Genomic DNA, 18027 nt, shown 5'->3' with positions numbered 1-18027 from the left:
GGTGCTGTTTCTTTCATTTACGCCTCGCCATGTTTAGCGCACCTAGAATGATTTATTTTTTGAAGTTCCAATGAAGAAATCGGTGGAGGGGGGGGAGAATACAAATTGGGAAGAAAAGAGACACAACTTATTTTTAAAAAACCATTTAAATTGCAGCTTGGTCATTATACTCCTTCCCATCTTCTTCTCCCCTCCTTCTCCTTTTCTCTCTGTCCTCCTCCTCCCCCCCTTGCCCTCCCCCTTCCCTCTGACTCCGCGACTCCGCTGTCCCTTTAAGGCGTTTCTGCCCCGCCTCTTCCGCCCCCTTCCCGTTTTTTGTCCCAGCCGGGGCGCCGTCGCCGTCGCCGGGCGGAGTTTGACTCGGGCAGAGGGTGGGAGAGCGAGCGAGAGAGCGGCCGCCGGAGGTGAAGCGCGCACCACGTGGGGCTGCGAGTGGTTCTCTCCGTCCTTCGCAGCAGCAGCAGCAGCGCCAGGAGCAGCGGCAGCGGCGGCGCCTTCGCCAGAGGCAGCGAGGAAAGGGAGGCGGCGGAGAGACCGGCCATGGTCATCAAGGCGGACGAGGTGGCTTCTGCAGGGGCAGCGGCGGCGGCGGACGAGGACCAGCAGCAGAAGGGAAGCCCGGGCCCGGCCGGCAAGGAGCCGGAGCTCAGCGCAGGTGAGCCGTCTTGCGCGGTCGGATCCCGGGTGGATCCCTCCTCCGGGTTCCCTGCAGCGTTTCACCTTGCCAAGGAATGACAGCCCTGCCCATGGGCAAAGTGTTTCAAACACTGCTCGCGCCGGCTTGTTGCCTACTCGCGAGTAAGACCCCAGCCGGAGCGGGTGGGTCTGACTCCCTTTCGTTACTCTCGAGCAGACCTAACGCTGGGTGCAGCGTTTTCGCTTTGGGGACGGGAGTTCTGCTGAAACAACTCGCCACCCTCTTATTTTTTTATGGGTGCAATGTGCATATAGGTGCGCGTGGTTAGTTTTCTTTGCTTTTCCGACAAGTGTGCTCAAACCTGTTCTCCTCCCCCCCCTAAAAAAAAATAGAGAAAGCTGCAATCCTTTTAAGCATGTTCTACTATTTGGGGGTTGTGGGGGGTTAGGGTAGGGAGAAAGCGCCGGCCCCAGTGTAGCTGTCTCGCTTGGGCTGTTTCTTAGGGTAATGACCCCTGTCTCTAACTCCATTTCCCCTCTCCCAGCCCTTTGGAGATTGCGACCCGGAAAAATTTCCTGTTCCTTGGCCTCTTACGGTTCCATATACGTGACCTTTCCGACGGTGGTTTGCAAGGTGGCTTGTGACGTGTGAAAAGGTTGCAGTTCTGTATATGCTCCCCCCCCCCATTAAGCCTTGCTTCTGCTCTATGTGGTGTTGGGGGTAAGGGTCCAGGCCAATGACGCTTGCTTGTGAGTAAAAGTCTCTAAGGTGGATTTCTAAAGTAGGCAGGCGGCCTTAACTTCCGCTTGCTTTCATTCTGGGCTAAATCCCCCAGCCCACCCTGCTTTGGAGGTGGTTACTCCTGAATAATCTCCAATCCCTTTCAGTGCATTCCCAGCAATGCATTGAAAGCGGCTTACAAGGCCAAACCATTAGAACAGAAATTAAAATGAGATATTTATATGGGGGGGCTTTCTCCTTGAACATGACCCATATTTTCACTATTTGGCCGCTACAGTGGGTTATTGAGGTCCCTGCTTCGCCTCCTGTATGTATCCTTACTTGCAAGTAAGCCCAGTGGAACTCACTGGGACTTTGCATGGGCCGTGAGCTGTGACCCAGATTCTCCCACCCACACTTTGGTGGTAGCGAACTTTGTGAAAGTGTCGGGCCTTGTGTTGACAGCCAGTCGGCACCTTCTTTGCATTTGGGGACCCTCCCAAGTGTTGAACTTCGGACTCCTAAGGGGAGTTATTTGCAACCTCACGTGGTCAATCATTTCCCCAGCCCATGCATGGATGCCTAGATCTACTTGCCCATACTGAGGAGCAGTGGCTGCGGTCTATAGCAGAAGAGTAATCCTTGGGCTGGTTTTCCCACTCTTGGGACGGATCCATACTGGGAGGGGGGGGGAGAGAAATAACTGTTAATCCCCCCCCTCTCCCCATCTGCTTACATCATAACACATCTTTCTAGGCTTGAGGGTCATGACCTTTAGCCCTCTTCCCCCATGACTCCCAGGATTTGTGAATGACCCCTGCGTAACCTTATTTGCAAATGACGTCCCACTGGCAAGAAGGGAGGGTGGATAGCCTTGCCTTTTTCCTTGATAATACCCAGCTGCAAGGATTTATTTGTTTTTCTGTATTGAAGAGCATTCCATCCTTTGAGAGTTCCCCCCCATTCCCCTGAAATGGTACAGCTCACACACAGATTCCTCACCCCCACCCTTAGCTGGTGTGAACTAGGCCTGTCTTGTAGTAACTGTCTCATCTGATCTGATTCACACACTTTGCTTGGGAGTCCCCTGACAGCTACCCCTGCAAGTGTGTTTTGTCTGCAAGGGTTAGAGTACTGATCTCGTGCTTGGGAGGCCAAAGGTTCAAATGCTCCTCGCAGCCATGAAAGCTCAGTGGGTGGGTGACCTTGGCGCCAGTTGCTGCCTCCAATGTCTGCCTTACAGGGTTGTTGTGCAGGTAAAATGAAGGGGGGTGAACCATGTAACTATGCTGAGCTTATTGGCATAAATGTTAGTACAGTGGTACCTTGGGTTAAGAACTTAATGCTGTTCTTAACCTGAAACTGTTCTTAGCTTGAGGTAGCATTTTAGCTAATGGTGCCTCCTGCTGCTGCCGCTGCACGATTTCTGTTCTCATCCTGAAGCAGAGTTCTTAACCCGAGGTACTATTTCTGGGTTAGCAGAGTCTGTAACCTGAAGTGTCTGTAACCCGAGGTACCACTGTAGTAAGTAATGTAATTATGTAGTACAGTATAGATGTCAAAATAAATAAATAAGGCCTGTAACCCAGGGTCCGAATGTGTAGCAAAGTCCAGATGTCCTCCGTAGTTTTGTGTCCCTGTGATGGTGCATCATAGAGGAATTAGGCAATCAGTAGCTACTAGCAGAGTTAGAAACTCAGATATATAAGCTAATCGGCCCCTTAAACCTAGGTTACGGTCACCACAACGGCCTTTTTTTACATTGAGATTTATTATTATTATTATTATTCATTTCATTTCCATATCGCTTTATATTTTAAAGAAAACAAAAACCTCAAAGTGGTTTGCAGCTGATTAAAACATCAAATCAAACCATCCCGAAGTCAAGCTTCACGGAAAATATTTCAGATCCTTCTCTTAGTTACATTTTCCTTTCCCCATTCACCTGCTTAATTTATATAGCTGCCTCAAAGAAGTGCTCTAGGAAGCCAGTGTGGTTGTAGGGGTTAGAGCATGGGTAGGTAAACTAAGGCCCGGGGGCCGAATCTGGCCCAATCGCCTTCTAAATCCGGCCCACGGACAGTCCAAGAATCAGTGTGTTTTTACATGAGTAGAATGTGTGCTTTTATTTGAAATGCATCTCTGGGTTATTTGTAGGGCATAGGAATTCATTCCCCCCCCCCAAAAAAAATAGTTGGGTCCCCCACAAGGTCTGAGGGACAGTGGACCGGCCCCCTGCTAAAGTTTGCTGACCCCTGGGTTAGCGTCTCAGACTAGGACCTTGGGAGATCAGGGTTCAAATTCCCCCTCAGTCTTGCAGCTCGCTGGGTGACCTTGGAGTCAGTCACAGCCCCTTAGCCTACCTCACAGGGCTGTTGTAGGGAACTGACCAAGGAGGGAGGTGAACCATGTACTCCTTGGAGAAAAAGGTGGTATATAAGTGCAATAAATAAGTTCTTTCTTGCCTGCTTGAGAAAATCGCTAACCTGGCATCCAGAGATCTCCACGCTGTTGCCATTGGACCCGTGCCAGTCGCAAAACAGGCCTGGCTAATTTCTATGGCTATACTCTACCTCTGCCGTCAGAGGCAATAAATGCTTCTGATAACCAATTGCTGGAAGACCACAGGAGAGGAGTTCTTTTGTGCTTGGATCCTGCTTCCGGGCTTCCCACTGGGGCCTCTGGTTGGCCACTGTAAGAGCAGGTTGCTGTATTTGCTCAGCTACTGGTAGGATCCAGTAGGGCTGTTCAGGAACCAGTGACCGCCCAGAAGCTGCTGGCCTCCCATCAGCCCCATCTGATGTGGTCAGTGGTCATGGACAATGGGGAGTTATAGTCTTCCCAACCCACCCAAAGCCCTTGCGGGTGTCTTCTTGTCCAGAGGCAGTGAAATGAACCTAGAAACAGCATTTGCTGGGTCAGGCCAAAGGTCTGCTGTTGGCTGCATAGAGGCAAGTGTCCCCTCTGGTTGCAGGTCCTCATCATCTGATATTCCCGAGATACACTGCTCTTGGCAATGGAGGTTCTCACCTTGGTCATCCAGCAGCACATACTGTACTATCTCCTACACATAGAATCACAGGCGCTTTCTTAGTGGAGAATCAGCTCCCCATCTTTCCTTGCTTTGAGGGTGGGGGGTTAGAGCTGTAGAAATTGAGTGAGGCGCCCTCAGTTCCTCCTCTTTGAGAAGAGGGCCAGAACTACACATCAGCTGAGGGAGTCAGTGGAAGGGTGTCTCATTTGTGGAATGCGAACCCAGAATAAGTGAACTGAAACCTGGTCTCTTTGTTTCTTGGGGCAATGTGAATAACCAAAGGGGTAACCGAATTGTAGAGTTGGAAGGGCCCACAGGGATAATCTAATCTAGGTTTTCCAAAACTTGGGTCTCTGTTTTTGGACTACAGTTCCCATCATTCCTGACCACTGGCCCTGCCAGCTAGGGATTGTGGGAGTTGTAGTCCAAAAAACAGCTAGAGACCCAAGTTTGGGAAACCCTGATCTGGTCCAACCCCCTGTGATGCAGGGATCTTTTACGCGACGTGGGGCTCAAACCTGTGACCCTGAAATGAAAAGTTGCATGCTCTACCAACTGAGCTGTCCCACGGCAACAGTTGTTGTCAGTGCCATTTTTCTAGGGGAAAAATGGTTCTGGAACTCACCATGAATGCCTCCCTTGTTCTCTTGTAATGGCAATGGTACCCACCTGAGAGGTGCCGGAACTGAGTTCCAGGTGGGGGGAACCATAGTTTCTGTCCTCTCTTTTGGGGGGCTCCCTTGCTCTCCTGCTGCTCAGAATTGAATCAGGATGACAGAGGGGGAATCCTGGCCCTCCAGTCCAGCCTAGAAGACCACAGGTTCCTACACTTGTGAAGTTTGGTGTTGATCAGAGTTTCCCACACTTGAAACCCAGTCAGATGGGTATTGTTGTTGTTTTGTTTTGTTATTATTTACTATACACCACCCACCTGGCTGGGTTGTCCCAGCTACTCCTGGCAGTTTCCAACACATAAAAGGTAAAGGTAAAGGGACCCCTGACCATTAAGTCCAGTCGTGACCGACTCTGGGGTTGCGGCGCTCATCTCGCTTTATTGGCCGAGGGAGCCGGCGTACAGCTTCCGGGTCATGTGGCCAGCATGACTAAGCCGCTTCTGGTGAATCAGAGCAGCACATGGAAACGCTGTTTACCTTCCTGCCGGAGTGGTACCTATTTATCTACTTGCACTTTGACGTGCTTTCGAGCTGCTAGGTTGGCAGGAGCAGGGACCGAGCAACGGGAGCTCATCCGGTTGCGGGGATTCGAACCGCCGACCTTCTGATTGGCAAGTCCTAGGCTCTGTGGTTTAACCCACAGTACCACCCATGTCCCATCCAACACATACAAAAGCATAATAAAACATCAAACTTCTCAATACAAGGCTGCTTGTACATACATGCGCTAAGAGGTTCACAAATTTGGGGTGGGGAAGCCAGTTGCTCGAATCCAGTCTTCCATGGGTGCTCTCTAAGGGAAACCTATGCTATAATCACCAAGAGCCCATGGGCTAATATTGGGGGTTCTTTGTTCATGAAACGGTTTATATCCGCTATTTCAGCTGTCCCAGAAGGGCCCTCAAGATAGCGCACATCATCAAAATAATAAAGTGCAAAAAAGGATGTTAAAATGGCGGCAACACTCAAATCTCTTTAGTACCCAAGGATGTAAGTTGCTGAAGGACAGGTCATTGGGTTAGAGGGTCTGTTTTGCATACAGAGGGTCCCAAATAGGGCTGGGAGAGACTTCCTGTCTGAAATCCCAGAAAACTGCTGCCAGTCAGTGTTCAGAACATAGAGGTGGATAGACTGATGTTCTGACTTGGTAGGAGATGTTTTCTTATGTGCCCGTAAAGGCCAGGTGGGAGGGCAAGTCTAATCTCTGAAGGTTACATTGAGAGGGCTTTGATTATGATAATTTATTTTGTGAAGAACCAGACTGTGGATCTAAGAGTTCTTCCTGGTGCTGGTTTGTTGTGGAATCTGATCTATCTATCCATCCAAATAACATATTCTCATCCGTATGGCAGCCATTTATTTTGTCCCATTTTATCCGCTTTTATCCTTTCTGGGGGAAATATGATAATCTTGAAAAACCAATGTAGACCTGTAGCCGACGCCCTGTTTGCGATATCTTGGAGACCCATTTACAACCACTGTTAGAAACTTGCATATAAAAGCCGATCTTACACCTGGATTACGGTTGTCATGAAGGAATGTCTAGGTGCCTTTTTATTATTTTTCGTTTCACTTCTATACCATTTTATATTTTAAAGAAAGAAGATCTCGAAGCAGTTTATAACACACTGAAACATCAAATAGAAACAATCCAGAATCAAAACAAATTCAAGCAGCAAGGAAAATATTTCATATCTTTCTCTAAGTGACGTTTTCTTTTCCTCATATTTATTTACCTACTTAACTTAATAGAGCTGCCCCATAGAAGTACTCTAGGGAGTACTCAGAAGTACTTGGAGCGGATGTTGTCTGAAACTCTGGAGAGTTGCTGCTGGTTAATATAGCCAATGTGGCGCTAGATGGACCATTGGCCTGACTTGGTGACGGAGGAAGATGGCAGCCATGGCCACCGCCAAAATGGACTGGTTGTAAGTAGCCAGGTAACCAGGTGGGGGCTGGCTGAGGGTAGGCTTAGCTTGGCCACCTGAAGGATGCTTCCCATCATGAAATCCTGGAGAGGCAGCAGCTGCCTGCCAGTGTAGACAATACTGAACTAGATGGACTCGGTTTAACGTCGTTTACTATGTTGCTAAGTCTCTAGGTTTGTGTGCGTTTACTTTGGGATAATAAAGGCACTGACAGACAAAATTGCATCCCTGTGCTCTGTTCAACAGGAGCAGCAGTCATTGCCTCTTTTGGGGCTCCTTAAAGGTAAAGGAAAAGGACCCCTGACAGTTAAGTCCAGTTGTGAACGACTCTGGGGTTGCAGTGCTCATCTCGCTTTACTGGCTGAGGGAGCAGGAGTACAGCTTCCAGGTCATGTGGCCAGGATGACTAAGCCGCTTTTGGCAAACCAGAGCAGCGCACGGAAACGCCATTTACCTTCCCGCCGAAGCGGTACCTATTTATCTACTTGCACTTTGACGTGCTTTCGAACTGCTAGGTTGGCAGGAGCAGGGACCGAGCAACGGGAGCTCACCCCGTGCGGGGATTCGAACCGCCAACCTTCTGATCAGCAAGCCCTAGGCTCAGTGGTTTAGTCCATAGCGCCACCCGCGTCCCTGCTCCTTACACTTTCTAAGTGTGCTTTTGGTGGCATTAGATATCCACCCAGCTTAGCAGCTTGCATTCTGCTTGTAGGAAGGCTCACAGCTCTGTTGGTAGAGCATGGGGCTCTCAATCTCAGGGTCGTGGGTTCGAGCCCAACGTTGGGCAAAAAGATTTCTGCATTGCAGGGGGGTGGACCAGATGACGCTTGTGTTCCCTTCCAACGCGACAATTCCATATTCTAAGGTGTGTACCTGTACCTCTATCAATTCTGTTGCCTGTATGACATTAACCACCTAACCACCACCTAACCAAATCCCTCAATCCGGGGTTTCTCAAACCCCCCTCCTTTTGGATTGAGAGCTGGGGAAAGTGTGGGAAGGCATATGGAGAAGAGCCTTCACCATTCACAGTTAAATGACAGTATGAATGAGCCCTGTAGCTTACCCTTATTTCAGTAATCTTTTGAGCACAGGGCTTTGCCAGTGAGTGTGTTGACTTTCTCTTTTGTGATCCTGGGCTGGTGCTTTTCTCCCATTTTTTTAAAAAAGGAAGGGGAGGGTGTTAAGAAGGTTTTACCTGGTATTGCTGCCAGAACTTAAATTCTCTTTCTTTCTTTCTTTCTTTCTTTCTTTCTTTCTTTCTTTCCCTCCCTCCTCTAACGGAGTTGGAGCCAGAGGCTTGTACTGTACAGGGTTTAATCTGTGCCAGGCTCTAATGCTGGGGCTAAATTCCAGCACATGTGTCCTAACAAACTCTGAGAATGTGCAGAGTGCAACGATGTGAGCTTTCCAGAAACTTTTGAAGGAAGGGTGGTTTTCACTGGACAATTTTTAGTTTGCCTCGGGGGGGAATTCGGATGGTCTAAGCATGATGTAACCTAGCATGTTTAGTTTACTTGCATTTAGTAAATAAAGCTTAAAATGCAATTAATGTTTGGTGTTTTACTATGTTTTTATATGTGCTGTAAGCCACCCAGAGTGGCTGGGGAAACCCAGCCAGATGGGCGGGCTATAAATAATAAAATTATTATCCTAGGTTGGCCTAATACTTATTTGCAGTTGGCACCTATTCATTGTTTATGAATGAACTTCTAAAACAGAACATTTTCTGCCACACACTGCTGATGCCAAGTCACAATGGGCTTGGGGAAAGTTGCAATGGGTATGAATCTGTGTGTGTGTTCTCTGTGTATATATTTTATTTCGCCAGGGAGAATAAGAATCCTGCAATCCGATTTTCAGAATCCATATTGGTGTTCTAATGTTTATTTTCCACATGGTTGCAATTGGACTTGCGCCAGTTGCAAAACGTGCCTGGCTAATTTCTAACACTGGGCACATACGGGTTATGGTGGCCTTACCACCCTCTCACAAAACATCACATCCATGTGCAGCAGCATCCTAAATAAAGCTTTGAAAGCAGTTCAGCCTCATATGAAAACTTGCTGGACGGAAAAGTCCCAAGAAGTAGTACAGAGTTGAGTTTGGGCTGTTTGGTTCCTGTTCTAACGTAACAAGACATACTGTTTTCTCACCTGCACAGTCATTCTCTGCATGTAGGCTATAAAATAGGTTTGATTTTGGCAGTTTTTCCTGACTCCTGCCCCGCCCTGATTTAACCGCACACTTGAATCAGCTCGTCGGTAGACCAGGAACATTTGGGGTTTTTTTAAATGCTGCTGTAAAACTTTGCTGCTAAACATTGCACGCGTTTAATGCAGCTCAACGGACCTGCCATGGGTAGCAAAGAACTGCTACTGTGAATCTGCCCCCACTTGCAAGTGACCATCTGTGCTACAGTTATCTCGCTAGCTACGTATTATAACACTGGGTTGCTTTGCTTTGTTTTGGCTTCACGTGGACCTGCTGAAAATCAGCCGATGGACTACGACAGGTGAAGACGCTTCAAGAGCAAAAGTGGGGGTGTAAAATGTATTGTGCTTTCGGTCTGGTAACACAGATGGGGTAGATTGCAGTGCTTCCCATTCTACAGATGGGGAAAACTGAGGCTGGAAAGCAAAAGCTGCACACTTCGCTCCTCCCAGAGAGGGCACTCTTTGGTGCAGATTTGAAATAGTCTGGGGGGGGGGGATTATTCTGCTTTATTAGTTGTTCTATTATGCTTCCCCAAGGCTACCACACTGGGCTATTTGGAATAGTCTCTACACGGACCCATACAACTTTCTCCTAGCTATAGTGGAAGGGATGACCATCTCTGAGTCTTTTAAATGCACTCACAAATTCTCCTAGACTGCCACTGATTTTAAAAAATATTTTTAGCAGCCCGCTGAGAGGCCCGTAGCCTGCATTCCCTGCAGTCAGCATAGAAACACTGATTAGGACCAATTCCCCACCCCTTTTGTCCAAGCAGGATCAAACAAGAGGGACTAAGCGATCCATCTCTCCTCTGCCAGGTCTGCACCTGAATGCAATTCCTTATCACCTGTATATTTGGCAAACTGAATGCTGATCTAGCTCATTATGACCCAAAAGCAAAGCAGTGTAATTTGGGCAGGGTTTGCCAGCATGGTGTCGGTGAGCGTAATGTTCCCACTCTTCCGCCCCCCTTCCCACTTTTTCTGGTGCGTCTGAACTGCCCCCCTTGGTCATGTGGGGACCAGAGTGCCTACCTCCCCCACTTGAAAAAGAGCATAGAGTTGAAGGAGGAAGTGTGGCGCTCTGGCCCACTTCCTCTTTCAGCTCTATGTGCTTTCCAAGGCTCAGATAAAATTTGGCCAGAGCCCAGATTCACCAGATCTCTTTGTGTGCATGCATTTAATATCTTAACTTTCTTCCAACCGAGAGGCTAATGGGAGTCAAAATTGGCAACGCAGCCCATGTTAAAAATTCTGATATTAAAAGCTAGGGGCCCAGTGGCTCTAAAGTCTTGTTTTTCAAATGATGGACTGACTGTGATTGCTTCTCAGTTAAACATCTGCCTAGTTCAGATGGCAGCCTTGAGCTAGGTTAAGAACATTGAGAACCTAAAGAAGAAAAGTCCCTTGATTCAAGGACAGTCTGCATATCCCGTACTTTTCCGTGCATAAGACTAGGTTTTTTTACTTAAAAATAATGTTTAGAACGGGGCTCGTCTTACACACAGGCAGTACATTGGGGGGCCAGGTGATTGCTTGCAGCTCCCAAAATAGGGGGCGTCTTATACACAGGGGCATGTTATACACGGAAAAATACAGTATATTGGCCTGTTCTGAGCTCTTTTTCTTAATGGTGACTGCTCCTGCTCAGCATTTCGGTTCCAGAAATTCATTCTGCTTGTTTGGATAAAGTATAACTGATAGTATTCTACAGGATGGGGTATTAGGGTGTGAAAACGGTCCGCATCCAATGATCCCCAGATGGCAGAAATGTCAGTTGTTCCCAAGTAGTCAAAAGCCAGGTGCAAAATGCGCCTGGCTAATTTCAAACACTGGCAACCCCAGGGGCTATGAGAAGCTGGATGGACTTTGAATGGTTAGCCATTTGACTCTGTTGCTTTTCCCACTCCCACGGCTGACATGTTTTGTATTGGATTGGGGCCTTAACACACTCCCACTTAAATCTCAGTGATATCTGCCTGAACCTGGCTGAAAATTGATACAGACCTAGCCTCTGCCTGCTTTACTCAGGAAGCAAGCCCTGCTGAGTTTCAGCCGCCTGGCTTCCAAGTAAGTGCATATCGTTGCAGCTTTGGAGAGACCAACCTTTCGTTTGAAACCCTGACCTTTCAATCATTATACTTCTTCCCTGCACGCTGCTTCCCCAAACCTAACCTTCCTTGCCTTATCTCCTTGCGTCTAGAGCAGCCTTTCTCAATCTGTGGGTCCCCAGATGTTGTTGGACTACAACTCCCATCACCCCTAGCTAGCAAGGCCAGAGCTCAGGGATGGTGGGAATTGTAGTCCAACAACATCTGGGGACCCACAGGTTGAGAACCACTGGCTAGAGCACGGGTATGCAAACTAAGGCCCGGGGGCCGGATCCGGCCCCATCGCCTTCTCAATCCGGCCCGCAGATGGTCCGGGAATCAGCGTGTTTTTACATGAGTAGAATGAGTGCTTTTATTTAAAATGCATCTCTGGGTTATTTGTGGGGCATAGGAATTTGTTCTTTTCTTTTCTTTTTTCAAAATACAGTGGTACCTCGGGTTACATACGCTTCAGGTTACAGACTCCGCTAAACCAGAAATAGTTGGATTAAGAACTTTGCTTCAGGATGAGAACAGAAATTGTGCTCTGGTGGCGCGGCAGCAGCAGGAGGCCCCATTAGCTAAAGTGGTGTTTCAGGTTAAGAACGGACCTCCGGAACGAATTAAGTACGTAACCAGAGGTACCACTGTATAGTCTGGCCCCCCACAAGGTCTGAGGGGCAGTGGACTGGTCCCCTGCTGAAAACGTTTTCTGACGCCTGGTCTAGAGCATATAATTGTCAGCCTGTTTGACAACCTTCCCCCAGACCAGCTCTTAGATTATTATTGCTGCCTTCCTTGGACTGTAGTTTATTGGTGGAGGGAACTTTGTTTGCTCTGATTAGTTTAACCCCCTTAGCCTTTGTCCTGTCCTCTGTGCCGCTTTCAAAGCGATTCGACCCAGGTCATAATAAGGATCGTTGGGGGACCTTTTTCCACTTGGGGTGGGAAGGCTCTTCGGCATCCAAATTTATTTTTTGAAGAAATATCAGGAAAAAAATTAATGCCCCATTCAGGGCTTCCCGTATTTAGCCCTTTTGAGCAAGTGTGATTATCAAACAGCTGGCCGCAGTGAGAACTTATTTGGCCCAGGAATGGAAGGCATGCTTCAGCTTCACGTTGCAGTATGAAATATGTGGAATCTGGCTGCCACGGAGAAAAATAAGCCACAAGTTGCACATTTCTAAGGGAAAGGGAGACCCAGAACATTCCTGCACTGCTTGGTGGGATTTCATTTTATTTTTACATGTCAAATTCAGATGTGCAAAACTCTGGTTCGGTTGGTAGAGCGTGAGACTCGTAGTTTCAGGATCATGGATTCAAGCCCCAAGTTGGGGCAAAATATTTCTGCATTGCAAGGGGGTTGGACTAGATGACCCTTGTGGTCCTTTCCAGCTCCACCATTGGATGATTCTTACCCCACCAAATCACAAAATCTGGCTTTCCAGGATGTGTTTTGCTTCTTTTATTTTTCCACATTATCTGCTCTCTATCTGTTTGGTAAATACAAGCTCCGTACTGCTCCTGTGGCTTGTGATTTTGATTGTGTTTTCTTTTTTATTTGTATTTTTTAAATTTTATGTTAATGAAAAGATCTGTTGACACTAATCACGAATTCATCTGAAGTCTTTAGAAAACCTCACAGGGGAGAATGCAGGATGATCTCCAAGTTGTGTAAACCATACTTACATAGGAGATGTGGCTGCTTCCTAGGCTTGTGCTGTTGAGTGTGGCATCACCGGCACTTCGGAACTCCCTGCCTATTGATGCCAGGCAGGTGCCTTCACTATATTCTTTTTGGTGCCTGCTAAAGACATAATAGTTTGAAAGCACGTCAAAGCGCAAGTAGATAAATAGGTACCACTCCGGCGGGAAGGTAAACAGCGTTTCCATGCGCTGCTCTGGTTGTAAGAGTTTTAATGTGTTTCAGTATATTTTATTGTGGCTTTAACTTTCTGTATGTTTTAAATTGCGGTTGTAAAATTCTTTCAAGGATAATTTTATTATTTTACCTTTCGAGGTTTTTTCTTTCCTTTTCCCTACAATCAAGCGGTATATAAATTTCATGAAATAATAATAGCAGCAGCATACAAGCGAGGAACCTGCATTCCTCCAGATCAGCCGTTCTCAACCTGTGGGTCCCCAGATGTTGTTGGACTACAACTCCCATCATCCCTGAGCTCTGGCCTTGCTAGCTAGGGGTGATGAGAGTTGTAGTTCAGCAACATCTGGGGACCCACAGGTTGAGAAAAGCTGCTCCTGATGATGCTGGACTACAGTTCCCATCATTCTCTGCCACTGGGCATGTTGGCAGGGGCTGATGGGAGTTGCAGTCCAGCGACAGCCAGAGGGGGCCACAGGTGTTCCCCTTAGCCTTGTAAATGAAGCACATCTCAGGGGTTGAGCACATTCTGAGTGTGCAGAAGCTCTGGGTTGGATCCCTGGAAGTAATTTCCAGTGTGTTCTTAATGTGGTGTTTGTGTAGGGGAGGCAGCGGCAGATGGTACTGGCATGGTGCAGAGGGTTAGGCTAGAAATTCCCACTCTGCCACTCTCGGGGGCCGGTAGCGATCTCTCTGCCTAACCTATCCCACAGGGTCGTTGTGGGGATTAAACTGAGATGGGGAAAGATACGTGAGAGCCACCTCGACCTCCCTGGAGGAAAAGTAGGATATAAATGTCAGAATGAATGGGTGAATTTTAGGGGGCAGTGGGGGGGAGAGAACTGGCAAGATTGCATAATGGAACCTCACCTGGTGGAAAAGAGACCTGTGAGGATAACCTGAAGAGGCCAGAGCTAATGTCGCCAGCTCTGGCACCCTCCAAACTACAACTCCCATAAGCCCTGAGGTACCCCTGGGAGTTGTAGCACACATGTATATGGAGGGCGCTCGCTTGGAGTGTATCTCACTAGGTGGAGCATCCTCTTCTCGGGCGCAGAAGGTCGTGGGTTCAATTCCTGACAGCATCACTCTCGTCGGGGCCTAGAATCTCCCTGCCCCTGGAAACCTGGATAGCTGCTGCCAGCCAGAGTGGACAGTGCTGAGCTTAGTGGCCTCACTCTGATCCCCGGCATCTTCCTCTGCTGTTTGCAGAGTTATAATCTGAGGAGGGGGCTGGGAAATTGGAGGGCGGGGGGGGAGGAAAGGAAAGCAGGAGGGTTGTAGATAAATTTTTGGAAGGGGTGACTTTGAGATTTCATGCGCCAGGTTTTTGTTTTGTTTTTTTCAGTGGGGAGGGGGCCTAACATGGAGAGTCTGCTTTCCAAACGAATCCTGCCAGGGCTACTTCTGTGCCCTCTGCAGCTGGTTCCTCTGTCTCCTTCTGTCCCCCCCACCCAGCTTCCGCCACCTCCTTCAAGGTGACCTTCAAAGGGGTACAGGCTTCGCCCAGCCAATCAGAGCAGAGTGGGAGGGCCTTCCTCCCCTCTACCCCTCCTCTCTTTGTTTAAGATCACAGGATCCTTTAAGGTATCCTCTCCCCCCCCCCATATCTTTTCATTGAGGGGGTGGGAATGCAACACCCCCACACCCCCTGATTCCTGCCCTCTTCAAGAGGGAGTCCAAAATTAACTATATCCTTTTTAACGTGCTGTGTGCACGCACGTGGTTTTATAGAAGTCTCATCTGAGGCTTAGGAAGCGGAAGAGTCCTGGGGAATCCAGTTGTCCTTCAGCGTTGGTTGGAAAGGGGATTCCCGCCCCCCCTTCCAGTCTGAAATGGCCTCCCCCACTCCTTCCCCCCCCTCCACGCATGCACCTGCAATTGGCAGTTCCGTAGCTGCTCCCACATTCCTGCAATATTTTTAAAGAGACAAGCACCCTTTTCCTTCCCTCGCATAGCAGGCTTAAGGTAGCAACAGGAGCCTCTTGCAAACAGGGGTTTTTGCAGGGAAGGACCATAGGGTAGGTGGTCCAACTTGCATGCAAAAAGTCCCGTGTTCAATCCTCCAGGGGTCTCTAGGTTTGGACTGACCTCTGAAAGTCTTCCAGACAGTGTAAACGGTATTGATCTAGACGGAGCAATGGCTTGTCTTTGGATAGGGCAGCTTCCTAACATTCCTTTGGTTGTTTGCTCATAGAATCGTAGAGTTGGAGGGGACCACGACCTGGTTGTCGTCTCAAGGAGGGCAGTAGTGATTGTTGCGTGAAGAATAATCTGTATATATGGTGCCTTCGGTGTGCAGGGTGGTTTATGCAGAGTATAAGAAGGCAGGTCTCTGCCCACAAGGAGCTTACAGTTACAATTATTAATAAATGGTGGGCTTGGAGTGCTGTTTGAGTTGAAATGTGTAATTCACTCCAGATCTCTTGGGATGAACTGGGAAAGTCTGTATGGAGAATAGCTCTGACTTACAAAGCATTTTTGATGCATCTTTTTAATGCAGCCGGTGGCACTGAAGGGAGGCAGTCCCTTTGTGTATATATAAGCCCATGGGTAGGCAAACTAAGGCCCGGGGGCTGGATCCAGCCCAATCGCTTTCTAATTCCTGCCCGCGGACGGTCCAGGAATCAGCTTGTTTTTACATGAGTAGAACGTGTGCTTTTATTTAAAATGCATCTCTGGGTTATTTGTGGGGCATAGAAATTCGTTCATTTTTATTATTATTTTCAAAATATAGTCCAGCCCCCCACAAGGTCTGAGAGACAGTGGACCGGCCCCCTGCTGAAAAAAATGCTGATCATTGTATAAGCCAAATGGCACCTTAAACCTAGGTTAGTCACCACAGCAGAATGTCGATTTGCCAGGGGGTTGGGCTCAGTGCCCCTCGGGATCCCTTCCAATGCCACAATTCTACGTTTCCGTGATCTCGAGTACATTGCTTGACTGTAGCTCGCGTTTACAATTCACTTGTCCCAATATGCAACAAGGAGAAACTCACACAGTTGAAGTGGAAATGGTTATTAACTCTGGACTAAGGCAGAGGCTTCTAAACTGGCTCGATGGAGATGTCAGTCGCCAGCCTGACGCCCAGAAATCTCCACGTAGTCATAGTTGGTCGTGTTCCAGGGGCAAAACGTGCCCAACGAATTTCTAACACTGTTTCTGAAGTGTGACTCCCTTCATCTGTGGCCATTGGCTTTGCTCGCTGGAGCTGATGGTAGCCCAGAACATTGGCAGGTTCAAAGTTTCCCCCACATCAGAGTTGCTGCTTCTCTGTTGCTTGCGACTGTAAGCTCCTCAAGGCAGGCGCTAGACCCCAGCAAATCATCCTGCACACGTCCGGCATTACTCTGATGTTGAACTACAACTCCCATCACCCCTAGCTAGCAAGGCCAGAGCTCAGGGATGATGGGAGTTGTAGTCCAACATCTGGAGAACCACTGTGTTAGAGAGACTGTGTGCATAGAATATAAAGTCATCTCCCACTCACGGTTGCTTCCTTCTTCCCACCCTCTGAAAACCAGTATGCTTAACACACTTAATTTCTCTGTGTCGGGTTGTCGGAGGCTCTCCCCGTAGGGTGGAACAAGGTGGGAATTCCTCCTAAGGCTGAAAAAATGGCTTCTGTGGGCTTCCATCCATTCTGGGGTTTGGCGACAGCAGTGCTAGGGTTCAGATCTCTCTCTCTCTCTCTCTCTCTCTCTCTCTCTCTCTCTCTCATCTGTTTCTGCCTCGACTTGTTTAAAAACCGGTTCTTGTGTGCCAGGGCTGCCTGCAAGGGGAGTTTGCCAAAATTTGCCAGAGCGTTTCTGTGTCTACATTGGCGGGAGCTGTTGCTAGAGCGTGCCTCCTTCTCTCAACGGTGTTTGGGAAGTACATAACCTCTATGTCAACATTCTCCTCCAACATTTGCCTGCTTGACGAATCTGGTTTGGCTAGTGGGTGTTTTGGTTGGCAGACGGCTATGGCAGTGGGGAGTGTGCCTTCCCTTACCAACAGCATAAGTTAGACCCTGGTGGATCCCTCCAATCCTTATCCGGCATTCTGACCAGTGCGCCACAATGCTTATTTTTCAAAATGCTGCAAGGCTCCATAGGAATGCGCGAATGAAAAATTCGGCATCTTTTGTTCCCAGTTCCTTTCCCCCTTAAAAAACATTGTGAAGGTGGAAATGTAAAGATTCGAACGGTGATTTTTATCATATGTGGTGGGCTTGTGATAAAATAAAAACATTTTGGGAGATGATCTACAATGAACTAAAGATGATGTTTAGATATACGTTTCACCAAAAACCAGAAGCATTTTTGCTAGGTTTCATGGGAAATGAGATTGCAAAGGTGGATCAAAGACTATTTATGTATGCCACAGTTGCAGCGAGGACTTTGCTGGCCCAAAAATGGAAGTTACAAGAAATACCTACTATTGCGGAGTCACAGGCGAAGATGATGGACTTTGCAGAGTTGGCCAAACTGACTTGCAGGATCCAAGACCAGGGCAATCAGAAATTCCAAAGAGACTGGAGTAAATTTATTGCACATTTGAATGATAATTGTAAAAATTTGAAGACACTAGCAGGATTGAAATAAATCCTACAATGTGGATATATAGTAAAGATTTAAATTGCACAATTCGATGTGATATGGAATACCTGTTGAAGGGAAGGAAGGAAGTCGTAAGCTCGGCAGAGCAAAAGGTTGTTTTGTGTTTGTTACTGTAATGTTGGAAATGTTGTTTAAAGGAAAATAATAAAAAATTATGGGGGGGGGGGACATTGTGAAGGAAGTTGTGCAATACTTGTGTCGTAAAACGTTTTTAGCTTTCCCACCAAAGCATATAGCTTCTAACT

General features: G+C 47.8%; 1 protein-coding gene across 1 annotated transcript in view; it reads left to right on the top strand.

Annotated features, from left to right (window-relative positions):
- The first annotated feature begins 382 nt into the window (after positions 1-382).
- Positions 383-18027, top strand: part of CLUH (clustered mitochondria homolog) — a 74924-nt gene continuing 57279 nt past the window's right edge. The window contains exon 1 of the mRNA XM_080982813.1: positions 383-655. Within this exon, the coding sequence (XP_080838939.1) occupies positions 541-655 (115 nt within the window). The 5' untranslated portion in view covers positions 383-540. The remainder of the gene's footprint in view (positions 656-18027) is intronic.

Source organism: Podarcis pityusensis, assembly GCF_964106645.2.
Source record: "Podarcis pityusensis genome assembly, chromosome: 15".
NCBI classification, from domain to species: domain Eukaryota; kingdom Metazoa; phylum Chordata; class Lepidosauria; order Squamata; family Lacertidae; genus Podarcis; species Podarcis pityusensis.
This window is presented reverse-complemented; position numbering and strand designations above follow the sequence as displayed.